General features: G+C 39.0%; 2 protein-coding genes across 2 annotated transcripts; both read left to right on the top strand.

The window, feature by feature from the left end:
* The first annotated feature begins 5,720 nt into the window (after positions 1-5,720).
* On the top strand, positions 5,721-11,062 carry LOC122659420. Its single transcript, XM_043854534.1, has 5 exons — positions 5,721-5,902; positions 6,052-6,252; positions 6,367-6,558; positions 8,948-10,620; positions 10,712-11,062. The coding sequence occupies exons 1-5, from the start codon at positions 5,866-5,868 to the stop codon at positions 11,060-11,062; spliced, it is 2,454 nt and encodes an 817-aa protein (XP_043710469.1). The 5' UTR covers positions 5,721-5,865.
* A 35-nt stretch (positions 11,063-11,097) lies between these two features.
* On the top strand, positions 11,098-13,179 carry LOC122657601. Its single transcript, XM_043852352.1, has 4 exons — positions 11,098-11,544; positions 11,714-11,843; positions 12,196-12,365; positions 12,477-13,179. Exons 1-4 carry the CDS (start codon positions 11,142-11,144, stop codon positions 13,175-13,177), a joined length of 1,404 nt encoding a protein of 467 aa, XP_043708287.1. The 5' UTR covers positions 11,098-11,141; the 3' UTR covers positions 13,178-13,179.
* Positions 13,180-20,973: the final 7,794 nt, after the last annotated feature.

Genomic DNA, 20,973 nt, shown 5'->3' with positions numbered 1-20,973 from the left:
ACTTCGAGGACACCGAAGGGAGGGGTAAGTAATTAAATTCAAGATTAGAACTTACATGACCCGAACAATCTCGCCACGGCAGTGTCAAGCTCATCACTGAACGGGGTGTCCAAGTGAGGTGACGCTTCGAGGTACACGCTCCGGTACTCTTCACTTCCCGGACTAGTACTTGGAGGAAAATCAACGAAATCGCCGTCAACGAATTTTCCCCACCAGCGGTTGAGGAACATTTCCTCCATAGGCAAGCCCGTACTGTGGTCAATGATTTTGTAGCTGGGTTTGACCATCCTGGAGAACAGGTCACCAGCATACATGGCAGTGGTATCTACACGCCACGAGGAAGAAATAATATTTAATTATACTCCCGGGGTGCGGGTATAATAAAGACAATAATATCACCAAATATCTTGTATTGTTCCCGTGCTCTACTATCCACCCAAAAAATCCGAGTAAGTTGTTACTCTACATTGACATGGATATCATAAAAAAACCCTGGATCTGATGCCCTTTTACTTTCCAAATAGTTAATTGTTTCTTCACAATCTAACCCTATGCATTTCCTTCGTTTTGACCTTAATAGATTCAAACAAAATGCATCACTTATACCAGCAAACTGTTCACCACCAGCAAAATCTTTTACAACTCTCATTATTAACGAAGCTGGTATCCCACACTTATGGAGTCGTTCTATAAGGTCAACTGTACCTCTATGTTTTTTCTGATGTGATCTAAGTCTGAAAGACTCATTCCTGTCTACCAATATATGGTTGTATTCCTTTTCAAATTTATCCACCACCCACAATCCATTATTACTCTTAATCTTCATTACAATCGCACAATTAGTTTTCTTTGTCAAACGAGGCTGGTACTCCACCTTTCTCCGTTTATCAAATACTTTCTCCCCTTGATTTGAACACACATAGTATCTTGATACTACGTATTTATCTAACTTTAAGCGATCAACCCTGTATTTCCTAACTGAAAACCCCATCTCCTTAGCATAATTGTTATAATGTTCATATGCCTCGTCTCCAGTCTTAAATACCATGCCAATAGTGGGTTCCAAGTCATTCACATGGTTTCTCATGACTGGCATACTCTCATCCCCATCTAAGCTCAAATCAACAGCTTCTTCTTCATCAGACTCATCAATTGAATCATTCTCAGAAAATGTGTTGTTATCATCACTATCTGTACTTTGAGAACTAACCCAATCTTCATCATCTGAACTTCTAACATCATCACCATCATGACCCACTCCATTCAATGTATTGTCACTGTCACTATCACTCTCAGCATTTAGGACATCACTTGACCCTATTTCATTTCTATCTGACATAGTTTTCTGCATCTATCAAATCATTGTATGTATCCTCTAATTCATTCAAGTCCATTTCAACACAATATTGTATAATCCTGCAAGAGTCTTACCATGTGTACAAACATGAGGAAAACAAAACTAAATTAGGATAAAATGTATTTTAACAATGAAGATATTCTCCCATTTCAACAAAATATGTTCTAATTTGACAATGTAAGTTGAAGACAACAAACTAATTTCAACAAAAACTAATTGAAAAAATGAAGATAACAAAACTAGTTCAGAAGAAAATATCATAATAATATAGGAGCTTTGTAATTCAAAAATCATGTGAATCCATGTATGTTTAGAGCCTTCTACTGCTACCCTGCTCAACAAAACAACAAAACCCAGCAATCAGTGCTCGACCCTTAAGGCATCAAATCTTGTGATCATAAATTTTTAGAGCCTTATACTGCTACCCTATTCAACAAGACTTCAAGCACTCCCTCAAGGGTGACAAGTTCGACAAGTTCCTTGGTCCTCACTCCCAGATGGGTCCACATATTTAAAATGTTATAATTAATTGGAAAAGAAAACTACCCATTACTGAAGTTATGATTTAGTAGTACCAAATCATTCCTCTTTGGTGCAAAGGATTACCATGGTTCATTCCAATTTCACGATACTAAATCAAAACATTAATGTCACTATCAAGAAAAACTGCCAAAATTCTAAACCATTAGGAAAAGACATTGCTAGAACACTCTATGTGTGTGTGTGTGTTGTGTTTGTGCTTTTGTTTTTATTTACTTATATATCACAAGAGTAATATATGGCAAAACCTAAGTAATAATTTAAGAAATTTAAATCTTAAAAGGATGAATAGGTCAATGGTACATCTTCCCATTGTTTTTTCTTTCTTGAACAAGGCAGATGGGGGGGGGGGGGGGGGAGGGAGCAGTAGCAAAACAAAAAACCCAGCAATCAAAGGTCGACCCTTAAGGCATTTCCTCTTCTGAACCTAGCATCTCGGATGCAGATTTACTAGAATCTTTTCAATAGATCTTCCACTTCCTCCATTGTTACTGCTCTTCAAATGCTGCTACATCAATTTCACTTCTTGGAAATCAAGCACCCATCCCCATCGTCCAATCACTTTGCTCTGTTCCATTTTGCTTTTCCATACCCTAAAGCACTATTTCCATCAACCTCCAACTAGCCATTTTTTCATCAAATCAATCCTGTTTAACCTCATACTTCACTCACCGACCTAGTGAACCTTTCCCTAGCAAAATGTAATCAATTGGTGGTAAGAGTTCCTATGGGCTTCAACAATATGGAATGCAAATTTCGGGTTTGGGGGGAATGCAAATCTAGGGTTTCAAATCCATATTAATCACTAACCAGACTACTCTTCCATCTTTTATCAAGATAAAATTTCATAAATCGATCAACGCATAAACATATTCAACTGTTCAACTTGGTGTTTAAACATAAAAAATTGACAAAGTAAAAGAAATAAACAAAGAATAACACTTCAAAAGAGGAAACAAAGAAACTGAGAACAACACTTCATATACCCAGATTTTAACGGTGGGATATGGATGGAAGATCGTCGAAAAAATAGTACTGTTATACCACAAAAACCCTAAATCGCAACCTTCGTTCCACGATTCCAAAACCAGAGATGACAGCAAGCTTCGTTCCACGATTCCAAAACCAGAGATGGCAGAACCAAGCTTCGTTCCACGATTCCAAAACCAGAGATGGCAGGCAAGCTTTGTTCCACGATTGAACATTCTTTTTTGCTAGTTTTTGGTAGAGGGGTGATTTTGGAATTTCAATTAAATCAAGTGTAAATCATAGTTTCTGATAGAAGGGTGATTTTGGAATTTTATTTTAATTAAAGGTAAGTCATAACACACATAACCGGTACTTTTTGGCCTGACCGCCAGTAGAAGGTCATAGCCGGTTTCTCATAACTGGCAATAGCAGGTTATGCCAAGTTTCCATTTAATTGTACAATCAACATAATAAACGGCTCAAATTTCGTTCAACAAAATTAAACGACTCAGATTAAGCTGTTGAGTTTAACGTTGAGTTTAAGAAATGAACCCTTAGCGTTGGGACCTACCCCCTCTAATTAATTACTTTTGATAATCGAAGAAAGACAAAAGTCTATCGGTGGACCCTCACCATTGAAAGTTGTCGTTATCTCGAGAAGATAACGAGACTTGGTTAATACTTTTACGCCTAAAAAATTAAACAGACTTCGTTAATAAGATAGAAAAAAGGAAAAATTACTACCCCTACCCTGTACTTTGCCTTAATTATATACTCCTCTTTTCGATTTTGCCCACTTACATTTAGACCCCCTTTGGTTGACTGTGTTAGCCTGCTTGTAGTTATTGTATTGAAAAGACTATTTAACCCTTTTACTAAAACATTAGAACTGAAATTACAATGCTATCCTTTTCTTCATCTTCAACCACAATCAACCATTTCTATCTTTCCTCTTCCACCACCACCATCGTCGTCCCGGCCGCCTCCATCGCCTTTGTTCTCAAATTGATTAAAACACTATACAATCCAATGGCTTGAAAACCCCTCAAGCATATAACTAAAAATCCCTCACCATGTTCGCCCTGCTCACCCTGCTTCGAAGCCTCAGCGACATCGCCTCTCTTTTTTCTACTCTCATTGTTTGGGTTTATTATTGGATTTGAGTCATTCTTTGTTATAGCTATTAATGCTTCACAGCAAACCTACATCAACCCACCACCTGCAAACCAGCAATTTGATAGGATTGCTCTTCTCTCAGGTCACACACTTCTCAGGCTACATCACCGTCCATCCAGGTAGGGCTCTGTTCTACTGATTTTTTGAAACTCAATCTCAACCATCCAAGAGGCCTCTCCTTCTTTGGCTTAATGGAGGTAGGCCTTAGCAATCAACCAATCAATCACCTACCCCCATTTCCTCTTATTTTTCTTCTTCTTCTCTTTCTCCTTCCTTTTTAATTCATTAATTCATCAATTCCTGTTTCCTTCTCCTATTTAATACCCTTTTCATTCCTCTTTATTTCCATTTTTATGTATTAGGTTCTGGTTGTTCATCAATAGGATATGGTACTGCTGTTGAATTGGGCCCTATTTGTGTTAAAAGAAACAGAGTTGGACTTGAGTTCATTTTGTTCTTGTAGAAGTATAGATTCCCGCATTAGGGTTTTTTCTTCCAAATTTTGTATTTCTTTTATAATGAGGATTTATTAGTTTTGAATCTTCAAATTCTTTTCTACTTTTGATGTTGTAGAAGCAAATTTGTTATTCGTTGAATCTCCAGTGGGAGTTGGGTTCTCACTTGCAAAACAACCTAAAGATTACTGCACTTCAATTGCCTCAAAGTTGCCAAGGCAAGCGGTAAAACCACTATGGATACGGGATTCTGTTAACCATTCACAATTCTAGCGTTGGGTTTGGCAGTGAAGTCAGCAGGATTGCAGAGGAGTGGGGGTGGGTAGGGTTATAGGAGGAAGAAGAAGAAGAAGAATCCTTTTCAATCAAAAGGGTAAAAGGGTCTAATTTATATGAACCAAAGGTTAGTTTTGGTATTAAAAAAAATGTAAATACGCCACGTCACGACTTAACAATTGAAAACTAATGGCAGGGGAGGTTTTAGTAATTTTATGGAAACTATAAGGGAATCGTATGTAATTGGATAAAATCGAGGGAGGAATGTGTAATTATGGAAAAGTACAAGAGGGGTAATAATTTCCCTAAAAAAAATGATTGAGTACTCCATCAAACACTAACTATTACAGTGGTCCCAGTTGGTGGAATCCACTTAACATCGGACCCCAGCTTCAAGAGATAAGTTAATGATAAAGATTTGACATCGACTGAATTTTCTTTTAAAATAAAAAATTAAATTCGAGAGTGAGTTGAGTATTGGATCATTACTCTCGCTGGAGGAATTGAACCCCATGATTTTAGTGCATGGTATCGGGACCGTCATTTTCTTGAAAAGAGGTCTGTTTCAAAATCGATTCGATATCGATACAGATCCATCGTATCAAACAAGTTTACCCTTAGCCTTGTGTTCGGACTTCCACTGATATAGTATCGGCTAGTTATCGGTATTGGTCACCTTCAAAACTGTGCAGTATCAACTGTATCGGGTGATCTAATACCGATATCTCAAACCATGATTGAATCGAATGGTAAGGTATCGGTCTCGACATCTGATATTGATCCGGATCGACCATATAATCTGATATCATTACGACTCGACCGATCCGATACCGATTCAATTGGCCGTGTAGGAGAGTTTCAGTTTTTTTTTTTTCCACCGCCCTTTTTCCCCCTTCTCTCTATTTTGTATCTCTTTCTGGGTCACATTCACGAGTAATAATCCGTAGCACGCACAGGCTCCGGTCTTCCAAAGTCTTTCTTGTCATTTTCGTTTGGTCTTTTCAACACTTTGTTTCTTGATCTTTCTGTTACTCTTTCATTTCCTTCATCTTGATCGAGTCCTCTGGCTTGGGTAGTCCTCAGGATTAAGAGATGGACAGCCAAGATCATAGGAAGAATCATACAACTGGTTAGAATTCACTGCTTCACTTCATGGGTTCCTGTTTCTTTGCTTTTGTTTTACTCTCTAGTTTCTGAAGATTTGTGATCGATCTGTTCGTTAATGGGTTATTGCTTTCTCTGTACAAGTTTCTTCATGGGTTTCTCTTGTTTTTACAGGGCATGAGAGTCATGTTGCTCACGTTTGTCCCAATTGTGGTTGGCCCTTCCCAAACCCTCATCCAAGCGCGAAACTCAGACGAGCTCACAAGAAGGTCTGCGGGACTCTTGAAGGGTATAAACTGACCGACGCAGAACACAAGGCCCAATTAGATGTTGCCGGTGAAGACCAACTCTCAGATGAAGATCAAAAGGCATCTGGTTAGAAAATTTTTAGTTTACATTATTTCTTGATTGAACATAATCTTCTTAAATCTCTTGCTCTTGATTCATTAACTAATTGTTGGTTGTTTTTGGAAACTTAATTGACTACAGAGAATTCAGAACTGGGAGAATTAAAGAGCAATGAGAATGGGAAGAATGGTATTCTTAAATCAAAGTCGAGCAGATCCGAAGAGGAAGTGTTCCCTGATGCTGTTGCGGAATTGGGGGATACTGTGACTAATCCCACAATTGAGACTGTTGTATCCAAGGGTATTCAAAACGCAGACGTAAATGTGAATGCAAGTGAGTGTCACTTACTCTGCTTTCACCTACCCATAATTAATGGGATTGACTTATTCTTCTCTGTTCAGTGCTTACTCTGCATCTTGAGTTTGATGATTATTGAATAGAATATGTATGGTGTTTGCATTCCTGGACGAAAGAGTGACAATTATCTAGTTTTTTAATTCATTGGAACCCTCTTAAATTGGAAATTTTTAGGAAAATATTCAAGTTATTTTATGTTCAGGATTTATGTGGGGGTGATTACTTTTTTGTTGTCATTCGTAGTCAACATATTTTAAATTTCATAGGGATGAAGGACAATCTTTGCTTTTTATCAGTTAAATAAATGGGTGTGTGGAAGTTGCTACAAATTATAGTCTTTAGGAAAGGCTGAACTTTGTTTTATTCTTCCCTCACTCAAGGTATAAACAGCCATACATTCACTGAAATTATGAGAATTGTGTGATAACCTGTGGAACTTTTAAGGAGAAGTTTTATAACAATTCTTTTGGGCATTGAGGATTATTCTTATTTTTTTTTTTCCCCCATTTTCTCTAATTTTTAGCAATGCTGGGTTCTTTTATATTATCAATGTTCAGAGCTGGGAGAATGTTATATGTAACAGCTAAGAAAGAAGGAAAGGAAAACACACTTTTTCATTGTTGTTTGAGCATCTTAGCATTGGCATTGGTTTACTAATTTACCATTTTCATTGTATGAGAATTTCTTAATGTTATCAAATCAACTGTTGCTGCTAGTACCATGAATTGTGTGATCGTGTTATAATAATTCAAAGCTGTAAATGATTGGATTCTAGACCTGTATTAGATTTTTTTTCTTGTGCTCTCTATGTTTATTTCAGAGCTGCATTTAAAGTCAACCAAATACTTTGGTGAAGTCTTGGTGAAAATTCTGTGATATCAGCAGCCCCCCTGTTTTTTTTTTTTTTTTTTTGTTTTGTTTTTAATATCATGAACATAATCTGTCTATTAATAAAACTAAGATATGCAAAATCAAAGACTAACAAATGCACCAGTGAGGAGTTATAGGGTTCAAGTTGAAGGTGTTGAATGAACTAGGGGGAAAACCAAAGGTTTCTAATCTAACAAGAGCCAAAAATCTAAAGGGATTCATAATAATAATAATAAAAAAAATAAAAAAATAAAAAAAATAAAAAAACCACAAAATAAATCAGTACTGATGCCAAATTTATGTTCCTACTAGCCAAAGAACCTCTAAGATAGGGCCTATGTATGAGTATGCTTACAACCAGATAATGTACGGATGTCATGTCTTGATTTTCTGTCAAAATACAAAATAAAAATTATGGCGAGAGAAAAAAGTGGTGAGAATTGCATCAACAACAAGAACAACAAACTCAGCCTTATCCCAACTTAATGGGGTCAGCTACATGGATCCAAACAGAACAAAGTAGGGAAATCTGAGGTCTAAACAGAAAAAGGGATGAAGAGATGGGGGAAAGAGGGTGGGAAATGAGATGAGAGAAGAAAACTGGAAAAAGACAAATGAAAGGTGGAATATAAAAAGAAAATTGAAAGGTGAAAGTAAGAGGAATGAGGTTCAGCCAAGCAAGTCAGGAAAGTCTCAACTAAATGGGTCTACTACATGGATCCTTGCCTTCCAGTAGGCTCTATCCGAGGTCATACTTGGTACAAAACCTAGACTATGCATGTCCTTCCTCCCAACTTCTCCTATGGTCATTTTAGACCTGCTCCTAGCTCGTTTAACTCCTTCAATTGGTATTCTATCACTCCTCCTTATAGGGGCATCCCTAGGCTTCCATTGAACATGACCATACCACCTCCAACGACTCTCTTGAAGCTTGTCATCGATCGGATCAACTCCTAAGTCAGCTCTAATACGCTCATTCCTTACTTTATCCGTCGTAGCTTTTCAGCACATCCATCTTAACATCCTCATATCCGCTACGCATAGCTTTTGAATATGACACTTCTTAACTGCCCAACATTCTTCCCCATACATCATAGTTGGTCGTACAACGGTCCTATAGAACTTTCCTTTAAGCTTTAAAGGAATACGTCGGTCACATAGCACCCCGGATGCACCTCACTTCATCCATCCCACTTTAATTCTGAAACATCATCCTCTATGTCACTTTCCTTATTTATGATTGACCCCAAATATCTAAAGTAGTCACGTTGCTGTATCTCTCTTTACCCAATTCATACCATGTCAGTCTCTATCATAGAATTGCATCATTTACACTTAACTTTCTTCACGCTGGTTCCGCAAACCTTATTTGATAACATAACTTTGTTAGACAGAGATGGATATCTCAACTTCGAAACCAGAATATTGCTTCCTCTTTATGCCCATGATTAAATTTAGATAGTTGGACCCTCTAATTTTGGAATTTCATGTGTAGATATTATTCAAGAACCAGAACATCCAATGCAGGTCAGCCAACTACAAAACCCCCAAGATTTGAAAAGTTCAGTGGATAACTTGAAGAATAATGTACAGTTCCAGGATGACACCTCAAGCTCTACCAACGGTTCAGTCTTGGCTTCTTCGGATAAGAAAACCAAAGCATTAGCTGTTGATGCAACCGAAGGTAGACCTGATGCTGCTAATTTGATTTCAGATGTCAAACTGGTTTTAGCATTAGCTGTTGATTCAACTGAAGGTAGAGATGATTCTGCTAATTTGATTTTGGATGTCAAACCTGAAGAACTGGTTAATGTGATTCCCAAGATTACAAATACCCAGCCTGGTGATGATTTGACAGACAGATCTATGAAGCACTCTGGGCAAAGTTCCGAAGGACAGCAGCATGGAAATAGTGATGCAGATGGACACTTACCACCTATGGTATTATCACCTAGTAAACCTGTGAGTGTGATGGTATCTGGGATAGATTCCAAGTTAGAACAAATGAATGAACTTGGAGTAACCACTGATTTCAGTACAACAAGAACAAATGATTCTGTTCCGGTTGATAAACTTGTGGACTCAAAGGAAGAGCAGTCTAATTTCTCAGAATCAATCACGATCGAAATGGATTCATCCTCTAATTTTTCTTCAGGGGCCAAGGAAGTTGTAGACATTGAACAGACAAGTACTTTTACTAACAGGGGAAGTGATGCTTCTGGGCAAGAAGTAGATATAGTGTATCCCGGTGAGACTGTTGATGGTCACAATATGAAAGCAGAACCAAATGAAAAGGTAGCTGCACATTCAATACCTACTGTTATACCTGTAGAAAGCCTTTCTGAGATAAAAAATAAAGATCGTATAGATCATGGACAAGGGACAACAGATGCCCATGATGAAGTAATAAAAGAGATGGTAGATCATCCTAAAAGTCTTACTGCTGTTGCAGATGACTCAAGTTTCCTGCGCAGTGAGTCAGATGAAGGTGATGTCTGTTCAGCTCAGCCAGTCCTTGAAGACCATCAGAAGCAAGGGACAGTGAGTAAAAGTATTGTTGAACAAATGTGCATTGATAAAACCGATACTTCTGAATGCAAGGTTGAAACGAGCCCCGATGATGGGTCAAATGGATCAGAAGTCCTTCCAGATGCTCTAAGCAGTGATAAGACTTGTACTCATGGAGATCAAAGTCAAATGGTATACTCTACTGAAAAGCAGGAAATTCTTCCAGAAAGACTGATCTATGGAACAGGTGGTGCTGCCATGGTTTCTCCAGCTGAAAATGAAGTTGATGGAGCAAGTGATGCTATTAGCAGCAGTAATTTTCCAGAGAATGCTACAATTAGCACAGCCGATGGGTCAGATGGATCAGGAGCCAATCCAGATGCTCTAGGCAGTGATATAACATTTACACATACAGGGCTAACTCAAATAGTTCGCTCTATTGAAAAGCACGGATCTTATGATTCTCACCATGATTTATCATGGGAAATCCCTCCAGAAAAGCCTACGGTGATTCAAGAAACTGGTATAGCTTCCATGGTTTCTCCAGCTGATACTGAAGTTGATGAAGCAAACAATGCCTTCAGCAATAGTGAGTTTCCAGAGAATGCTACAATTAGCACAGGCAATAGGTCAAATGGATTGGAAGCCCTTCCAGATTCTGTAAGTAGTAATATAACATGCATTCTAGGATTTTCAAATGGTTTGATCTACTGAAAAGGAGCCTTATAATTCTTACCATGATATTCAACAGGAGATTCTTCAAGAAAAGCCTACAGTTATTCCTGAATCAGGTCCGGATGCCATGGTTTCTCCAGCACACTTTAAAGTTGATGGAGCAAGCCATCCTTTTAGCAGCAGTGATGATTTTCCAGAGAAGGCTAGAACTGATAATTCCAATTTAGCTGGGAAGTATGTTGCCGAAGGAGTTGCAGAGGTAATTGGTGCAACAAACTTAATGATTGCCCCTAAATTTGCTGCTGAGCTCTCCAATACAGAGCCTCATCTCAATACACCTGTGATTCGTGAATCTGACAAGAATGTACTGATTTGTGAACCTACAACTCCAGATTCAATTTTAAGTGAACTATTTATAGCGAAGTAACTTGCAGATTTAATAGAACTTCATTCATCTACAGGTTAGTCAAGGTGAAGATCTTCAGGAACGCCCAAAGGGAGTTGATATGACCATATGTACTGACTCTTCATTTACTACCAAATTGGAAAGTCAAGATGATAATGGTGATACAAGCAGCAGAGTTTCTGAACCTCTTCATGAATATATAAAACTAGATCAAGATAATTCTGGGTTATTTCAGAGTGGTGCAGAAAACCTCAGGCTGGATGAGCATATAGCTCTAAATTCTGGATCTTGGGTTCCTAGTTCTGTTGCAGTGGAAGACAACAATGCCAATGATCTCAGTGGAAATGTTGCTGATATTAATTCCCAATCTTTGCATTATGATAGTGATCGCACTCTTAAACATCAGCTTGGTACTACTGCTTCTGCTGCTGTGCGCAGAGAGTTTTCAGTCAATTCTGATGGCCAAACTGACCATATGGAAGGTAATTCTGAATCTGTTTCAGGTAATGGTCCTACCATAATATTAGGGAAGAAAAAATCATTAATATCCTATCTACTATGAATCATGATAATCAGAAAATGAAAGAAAAAAAAGAAAGTTTTCTCTTTCCTTTTGTATTGGCAGTTAGACAACATTTTTCATGCTCTAATCCGTTTGTTCGCTTGTTACAGAAGGAACGGTTCCTTCCACAATGAAGGCTACAAATGAACAAATTACCCTTTCAACTGAAACTTTACAAATGTCCGATATCCAAGCAGAAGAATCTGACTTAAAAAGGACATTAGCTGAAGAGAGCATCACTGGTTATGATAAATCTGACATAAAGTCCGACTCTTTGCAAGGTAAAGGTGCTAACAATCATCATAAACAACATCCTGGTGCATCAGTAGTTGTGCTGAAAAGGTTTAGATCCTTATATAGTTTATATATGTACTATAATGCATAATAATTAAAAGAAAGAAATATTTCTTTGGACCAAGTTTTCCTTGGTGAAGGAAAACTTCCTCCTATTTCCTTTTATGCTTTTTTTCTTATGCTGATAGTTACAGAGCATTTTTAAGTTTTTCTGTATCCTGCTTGTTATGTTGTTTGTTTCATAAGGAACAGTGGCTTCTATGACAAATGCTACAGATAGGCTAGTGATCCTTTCTGCCAAAGACATTGGGGAAGATACATTTGAGATTAAGTCTCAGTCTCTACCAGATGGTGTGAACAACCTTATCAAACAACAACGCAGTGCATTAGCAGTCGTGCCACCAGATGCCTCTGTTGATTCAAGTAGCCAAACTGATAGTGTGGATGGCCATTGGGGCTCTGTTTCAGGTATGCTGTTCTACATAGACGCCTAATTTGGTAGTTGACAAGGGAGAGAAGAGAAAAAGGAAAGAAAGTCTCCATGCCTCAGTAATTTCCATTTGTGTGTTTATATTGCAGATGGAACATTTCCTTCCACTAGAGATGTTAATGAAGAACGAGCCATCATTGGTCCTGAAACACTTGATATGGTAATAAACGGCAAAGATGATCAAAGAGCTAACTTGGAGACAACAATTGGTGCTTCTGAAATACTGCATTCTGATCACAGTGATATATTCGATGCACCTTCTTTCATGACCTTGGTTGAACCTGGCAACAGAGGAATTGATCAACAGACTGCGTCATCTGAAATCCAGACAGTTCAGAACAGTCAACAGCCAAATTCTTCCCCATTGCGAGCAGGGTGGTTTCCTTCGCTTACTCATGATGTGAAAGAGTCCCCAGGGAGGAAGAAGAATGAAGAGATCATTGCTAAAGTCAGTAACTGGAGTGCTGGGAAACCACATATGCCTTTGAAGAACCTGTTGGTTGAAGCAAACCTTGAAAGCAAGCCAAAGCCACCAAATCCATTGGAACATCCACCAACAGTTGCCACCCCCAAACATGAGGCCTCTGCACAAGACAATAATCTCCCTGCCAAGGCTTTCCCTTCAGTGACAGCTCCAGAAGCATCCACAGCTTTTGCAGCCAAAGGTGATGAAGAGAAAGAATGGAATTCTCCTGCAAGGCTTCCAGTGAATAAGAAAGAGAAGAGGAGAGCCAGAGGGAACTGGGTAGTACCATTTGTGTGCTGCACTTCTGTTAAATTGGACTCATGATGACACAGCAATTGAGATGATGAGGTATAAACAACTACTTCAGATGGAAATTAATGATGGAATCCAACCTCATAACTTTTCTTTCAAAATCTTACAGGTCAGGTCCTTATATTATACTGCACGTTACTGTGTGAATGTAGCAGTTGTAGATTTTAGGTAAATCATATGTAGCAGTTGGTCCTTAGCCAAGATTCACTTGATGTATTGTTACTCAATTGTAATCTTCTGGTTAATTTTGTGTGCATGCAATAGCTATTTATTAAATAGGGATTATTAATCTATGGACATTGATTCTTGCAATGACTTTTGGAGTCAATAACAAATGTCTATGTAGGTTTTGCAACGAACTTAGGCCTTTTTCTTTTTAATGAGATTGTCATCTTTGCCTTCATATTTCCCAATATAAGTAACAGAGAAAGCATGGGATGCAACCACCTTATCGGATTTGATTCCTGGACTTTTTTTATCTCATTGATGAGCTTGGAAGATTTATTTCAAATATCAGGATCATGATTCTACGGAACGTAATTCTTCCGATTTACATAACCAAAAAATTATTCAAACTCTTGTAGTAAGATCCCAAAGTTTATAAAAAATCAAAAACTCAAAAAAATCATAGATTTTGAAAATTTGTTGCTTCTTGCTGCTTTCAATTTCTAGGGTTTCGGCCGATACCATGTCTAATCCTGATTACCTAAACCTTGTTCAGGAGATAAACCAGTACAAAAGAAGAAAATTCTTTGAATTAGCTCAATCACATCACCAAGATATATCAAACTTTTACCTTATACTTATGGTAATTAAACTGGTGGAAGATTGATCAAAACTTTCCAGCCATTGGATAGATAGGTAATCATGTGGACTAGCCTTCTACCAAATCTCTTGGCCAAACTTAATCATAACCTGATTGGTCCAATTTCAAACCATCCAAAATGAGTTTAGGCATTAGAAATACAAGTATAAGCAACATTCTTAGAAAGGGAACCCATTCTAAAGAAGTGTGACAAAGCACAACATCCCCAACAAAGACTTCAATATTTTGAAGAAATTTTTTTTCTTGTTTAGCAAGTCTAGAGTTTATCTCTAGATGGGCAAAAATATCTGCTACTTGGCCGATTAGATCGACCTTGAAGTTTTGTGGACATCCCAAGTATACTTCTCACATGTTAAGTTTCACTTAAAATGGAGTTAGTCGTTTCAGTGATTCCGTTTGTGGGGAAAAGATTGCCACGTCCATTGTGTAGTTTCTCTTTTATATGATATGATTTATTGTTTTCAAATCTTAGCTACTTTGAATGAAAACCTAGCACCGCTCATAACCGCTTTGAATGAAAACCGATCGCTGCTCGGAACTTCACCTTCCATATCGCCGACGCCCTTTCATGGTCTCTTAATGAATTGTAATTTGTTTCCTTAGTTTCATTGATTCTTCAATGGGAGTATATATAACAATTACAATAGATAAGATAGCTCACCAGAATATAAAGAGAAATAAATATTGTAATTCACAGTTTCCATGCAGGACGAATTCCAGAAATCTTGAGCAATCTTGTGCAGGACTCCATATCACATGTGAGTACATAATTTCCATATAGGACGGATTCCAGAAATCTTGAGCAATCTTGGATACGACTCCATATCACATGTGATGGAAATCAATATCACATGTGATGAAAATCAATATCACATGTGATGAAAAAGAGAGAGAGAGTGTATTGTCCTATTACACCCCCTCAAGGTGGAGAATCGGGAACCCGAATCTTCAGCTTGTCTCTTAGAAACTGAAAGCGGGCCGTTCCAAGTGGTTTAGTAAACATGTCAGCCAATTGGTCTTTAGTAGAGATATATTGAACCTGAAGTTGCTTCTTGGCCACACGATCACGGACAAAGTGAAAATCAATTTCTACATATTTTGTGTGAACATGAAAAACAGGATTCGCCGAGAGATAAGTTGCTCCAATATTATCACACCATAGTATTGGAGCACCACCAAGAGGATAACCGAGTTCATTGAACAAGGATTCAAGCCAGATTAGTTCAGCTGAAGCATCAGCCAAGGCTTTGTATTCAACTTCTGTGGAAGATCTGGCCACAGTTTTCTGCTTGCGTGACGTCCAAGAAACAAGGTTAGGGCCAAGAAAAATTGCTAATTCTCCAGTGGATTTTCGATCAAGGCCATCACCTGCCCAATCTGCATCCGAGAAGGCCTGTAAGGAAGGGGAAAGGGACCGCTCAATAAGTAAACCATGAGTACTTGTCTATTTAAGGTAGCAAAGTATTCGCTTCACCATCTGCCAATGATCTGAAGTAGGGGCATGCATGAATTGACAAGCTCGGTTTACAGCAAAGGAAACATGAGGGTGTGTTAAAGTAACATACTGGAGAGCACCCACTGCCGATCTATACTCAATGGGATTCGATAGGAGAGCACCCCCTGCAACAGATGCTACCTGAGTCGTAGCCATAGGAGTCTGCACTGGTTTGCGATTAGTCATGCCAGCACGTTTCAGTAGATCAGAGATATAACAAGATTGAGAGATATGAAGCCCCTTGGAATGACGGGTGGCCTGAACACCAAGGAAGAAATGCAGATCGCCAAGATCTTTGATGGAAAACTCGTCAGAAAGTCGTTGCAATAGGGAAGAGATCATAGATGGGTAACTGTCGGTAACCAAAATGTCATCCACGTAAATCAAGATGTAGCTGACATGAGCCCCTTTATTGTGAATAAAAAGGGATGTGTCAGTCCTGGAACCATGAAAGCCAAGAGAAATTAGAAAGTCAGATAGGTGACGAAACTAGGCCTTGGGCACCTGTTTAAGGCCATAAATAGAGCAATGAAGGCGGCATACATGATTTGGATGAGTAGAGTCAGCGAAACCCGGCGGTTGGGACATATAAACCTCTTCTTCCAACCGCCCATGAAGAAACACATTACTGACGTCTAACTGGCATACTGACCAACCCTGAGAAACTGCGATGGAGAGAACACAACGAATGCTCGTGGGCTTTATGACAGGGCTGAAAGTCTCGCCATAATCAAGGCCGTGTTGTTGATGAAAGCCTTTAGCAATAGGGCGCGCTTTATAGTGCTCAAGGGACCCATCAGCCTTCCTTTTTATGCGATACACCCATTTGCATCCAATTAAATTCATGCTTGGTGTTCGCGGAACCAAAGACCAAGTTCCATTGTGGAGCAAAACATTGAACTCGTCGCCATGGCAGACGCCACTCGGGAGCCTTGTTAGCCTGCGAAAAACAAGTAGGCTCAAAAGTATCATTAGTAATAACCATAGCATGAGGGCGTTGGTGAAGGCGCATAGACAGAGAAGGTAGTAGGCTGAGAGAGGCAGAGAGCGTTGGGGTAGCAATGGTGCTGGGCAGTGTAGATGTCACTCGGTAGGAGGGTCCGCCTAGGCGAGATGGTGGTGAGGCCGTGGGTATGGGTGAAGACGGTGTAGGGGAGGGTCTGTGGGGTGGCGGTTTCAGGCTTGGCATATCTCGGGAAAGGGGTCAAGTGTGTTGGCACTGGTAAGGGCACACACAATGGGAAGCTGGGATCCGTACAGGGGTAGCAACCCATGGAGAGGATGTAATGGTGGGAAGAAGGTGGAGGAGGTCCTAAAATGCTAGAAGAAAAAGGAAAAGAACTCTCATCAAAACGAACATGTCTAGCTATGAAGATACGATTAGACAAAATGTGAAGACAACGATAAGCAGTGTGAGAGGGGCTATAGCCAAGAAAAACACATGGCAATGAGCGAAAGTCCATCTTATGCTTGTTATATGGGTGTAAATAAGGAAAACACAAGCAACCAAAAACTTTAAGAAATCTGTAATCAGGTATTTTATGAAAAACAAGTTGAAAGCGGGAGACTCCGCTAGAGACAACCGAAGGCATTCTATTAATTAAATATACTACAGTTTCAAAAGCGTACGTCCAGTAATGACGGGGAACAGACCCATGAGCAAGAAGGGAGAGATCGGTTTCACAAATATGCCTATGACAGCGTTCAACCGCCCCTTGCTGCTCATGGGTGTGAGGCGTAGAAATCCTGTGAGAAATGCCAATTTTTGTAAAGAATGTGGGTAGAGTGCGAAACTCCCCACCCCAATCAGTTTGAACTAGGAACTGGATGATTATATTTAGTCAAATACCTAGCGACAAACTCCTATGTTCCTTTCATTACGGATTTTATTTTTTTATTAAATTGACGCACAAGAGGATAAAACCAAATAAATTTAGTGTTATCATCCACAAAAATAACATAAAAATGATGTCCAAATAAAGAGGGGGTAGAAGAAGGCCCCCACACATCACTATGAATTAAGTCCAAAGGAAATAAAGTACGACTATGAGTAATAGGTAAAGTAAGGTGGTTGGCTTTGCCTAATTGACAAATCATACAAATATTAAGACGGAAAAAATAAGGTAAATTATTAGAAGCAAGCATATGACGTAGCAATCGCTCATGCGGGTGTCCTAGACGGCTATGCTAAACATCAATGGAGGACGGAACAGCAGTGTTGGCGGTTGGCAAGGATGAAGGTTGAAGCACATAGAGACCGCCATTACTCGGTCTAGACAGCAGAGTTGATTTGGTGACCTGATCCTTCACAAGAAAGTGAGAAGGGTAAAACTCAAAATAAGCATTACTATCCTTAGAAAACTGTTGAACAGAAAAAAGGGGTTTTGAAATAGAAGGAACATGGAGCACATTATTTAAATGAAAAGAGCGAGAAGAAAAAGAAGGAAGAGAGGAATAACCTATGTGTGAAATCAGTTAACCCTTACCATTGCCAACATGTAATTGATCCATACCAGTATACTCATCATATTGGGAGAGGGATTGGATGTCAGGGGTCACGTGATGGGAAGCTCCGGTGTTAGGCTACCAAGTGAGGGCAGTAGAGGGGTGGGGTGTTGGTAAAAGAGGAGGGTTAGGGTGGCCATAAGAGAAGGTAGATGGTGGATAGGTGTAGGGAACGGTTGGCGGGTGTTGAGAAGAGGGATATGGCAAAGGTGGGGTATTAGGATTACCAAGCTGGTTACAGAAATAGCAGCGATTTGTAGAATGATTGGTGCAACGATAAATATTGCACCAAAAGCATCCAGTATAAGAGCCACCACGATCGCGACCCCAACGACCTCCATGCCCCCCACGTTGAGAGGCAGGAGACCCGAATTCAGTAGTCGATCTAGAATGTTGAATAGTGTTTACAGTTGGAGAACTAGTTGTAAGAGCATCTGTAAGTGCAAGCTTGGTCATAGAAGTACCTTGAAGAAACTCATGACTCAAGAGCATGGCATAGAGGTCATCATGAGAGATTGGTTCAAGCCGAGTGAGACGAGACGAGACAAGACCATGTTGTGGAATTCTATTTTCAAACCGTAAAAAATATGAAGGTTGAAGGTGCTAGTGTTAGTGATAAGATTCTCATGTAATCACAAAATTTTATGAGCATGCAAGGATCTCAATAAACATATTAATGTACTAACCTCAAGGGGAGAGCAAGGTCACCTAGAATACTCACATGGTGTGTTCCTCCAAAGGAATGCAACACTTGAAGAAGATCTCCCAAGCTTGCTTCACCTCCAATGGCCAATAGTGCTTGAGGAAGAAGAAGACTCTCTTTCTCTCTCTCTAAGCTCTCTCACAATTTTGTGCAAATTGTTCCAACGATTTTTCCTCTATCATCATCAATCATCCTTGGCCTTAGTCTCTTTATATATATAGAGACCTAATTGAGGAGGTGGCAAACCTACGATCCAGATCTAACCAAGTGGTGTGATCCTAAAGGGTAGCCCATAAGATTATCCTAAATTGCACATAAGGATAAAATTTATCCAAAATCGCAGTAAAGGACGATCCTACTAGGGCGTAACCTGAAAAATCCCTTGCGGTAGGTAATTTTATTACTTTTTCTCCCCACACTACTAACACCTATAATGGGCCATTGCAACCATAGAATAAATGTCACCGCCACAATTCCAGTCCATTATAGTTTATTACGAGAGTATGGAGAACTTTGATTGGCCATAAAACTCTTTGAAAACTCTTTTCTAAAATACATTTAATTTAATATTAATAAAATAAAATACTCTTTGCAAACAGTTATAAAATACCAAGTTCTTGGGTTTGGCACAATCAAATCCGTTCATTCTCTTTTTGGTGTTCTCCCTTTATGGACAGTGGAAACTTTATTGAGCATCACATCCATAACTATTTATATTGTGCACACCGAGCAACCGATATATAGTCAGTCCTTTCAGTAGACATCAACCATTGACACACCACAAATGTACAACACATAAATAAAATGGCAAGTGTCTCTCAAGTACAGAGAAAATAACTACTAGAGATTCCCGTTGCAACTACAACTTGACGGTGAATAATTCGCGAATCCCCGTGGATCATGTTCAACACGAAATGTGCCTATATTTACATTTTGGTCCAATCACTATTGTACGAATGTAAAATATAACAACCATAGAACAGATTGCCTAAATCTATCAGTAGTTGTGAACAAAACGGTTTGAATTGGGCAGATGCAATATACAATTATGACAAGCACATAATTAAATAAAACTAAATTAATTAATTTAATCAAATTAAATTGGGTTTGATGGATACACAAATGTTACATCCAACAATCTCCCACTTGTACATTAAACCCAATGTCCAATAGGTTTTATCCCCATGTTCTCAACATATCTATTAAATACTACTGGAGTAAGTCCCTTAGTTAAGGGGTCGGACAAATTATCTGCAGAATCAACTTTGGCAATCGATACGTCCCCTCTTTGTATTATCTCTCGAATGAGATGATACTTGTGCTCCACGTGCTTGTTCTTCTGATTTGCTCTTGGTTCCTTAGCTTGAGCAATGGCTCCATTATTATCATATAACAAAGTCATGGGGTCTTTAACAAGGTTAGGTACTACCTCCATGTCGGCGAGAAATTTTCTCAGCCATACCCCTTCCTTAGCTGCTTCATAAGCTGCTAAGTATTCAACCTCAGTTGTGGAATCCGCCGTTGACTTCTGCTTTGCACTCTTCCATATGACAGTCCCTCCTCCTAGCATAAATATCATGCCAGATGTCGATTTCCGGTCATCTTTATCTAACTGGAAATCTGAGTCTGTGTACCCTACTACTGATAAGTTATCTGCACCATAAACAAGGAAATAATCCTTTGTTCTTCTTAAGTACTTCATGATGCACTTAACAGCTGTCCAATGTTCCTGTCTAGGGTTTGATTGGAATCGACTAACCATACCAACTACATGACAAATATCTGGTCTGGTACATAGCATTGCATACATGAGGCTTCCAATGGTCGAAGCATATGGAACCCCTTTCATAGTTTCTATGTCTTCAGGGGTCTGTGGACATTGTGACTTAGAAAGTGTTATGCCATGTCTAAAGGGAATGTTTCCTCTTTTTGAATCTTTCATTCTAAACCTCTCCAGAACTTTGTTTATGTAATTAGCTTGGGACAGACCTAAAATTTTGCGTTTCCTGTCTCTGACTATCTTGATGCCTAGTATATATGCGGCATCACCCAGGTCTTTCATCAAGAAGTTGGTGGAAAGCCATTTCTTAACAGAAGTGAGCATTCCAACATCATTCCCAATGAAAAGTATGTCATCTACATGCAGGATAAGGAAACATACCAAATTCCCACTAAATTTCTTGTAGACACATGGCTCATCAACGTTCTAATCAAAACCAAACTCTTTGATCATTTGATCAAACCTGATGTTTCAGCTTCTAGATGCTTGTTTAAGTCTA

Source organism: Telopea speciosissima, chromosome 4, assembly GCF_018873765.1.
Source record: "Telopea speciosissima isolate NSW1024214 ecotype Mountain lineage chromosome 4, Tspe_v1, whole genome shotgun sequence".
Taxonomy (NCBI): Eukaryota; Viridiplantae; Streptophyta; class Magnoliopsida; order Proteales; family Proteaceae; genus Telopea; species Telopea speciosissima.
Note: the sequence above shows the minus strand (reverse complement) of the source record. Positions and strands in the feature narration are given on the sequence as shown.

What these genes read in the sequence shown, in the direction of transcription:
- LOC122659420 (XM_043854534.1), top strand. Translation starts at nt 5,866, where the DNA reads ATGGACAGCCAAGATCATAGGAAGAATCATACAACTG. An exon ending in TAGGAAGAATCATACAACTG is followed by an intron (nt 5,903 to 6,051) that starts GTTAGAATTCAC and finishes TTGTTTTTACAG; the next exon opens with GGCATGAGAGTCATGTTGCT. An exon ending in TGGAAGCCCTTCCAGATTCT is followed by an intron (nt 10,621 to 10,711) that starts GTAAGTAGTAAT and finishes GATATTCAACAG; the next exon opens with GAGATTCTTCAAGAAAAGCC.
- LOC122657601 (XM_043852352.1), top strand. Translation starts at nt 11,142, where the DNA reads ATGACCATATGTACTGACTCTTCATTTACTACCAAATTGGAAAGTCAA. An exon ending in TAATTCTGAATCTGTTTCAG is followed by an intron (nt 11,545 to 11,713) that starts GTAATGGTCCTA and finishes CGCTTGTTACAG; the next exon opens with AAGGAACGGTTCCTTCCACA. An exon ending in TTAGCTGAAGAGAGCATCAC is followed by an intron (nt 11,844 to 12,195) that starts TGGTTATGATAA and finishes GATCCTTTCTGC; the next exon opens with CAAAGACATTGGGGAAGATA.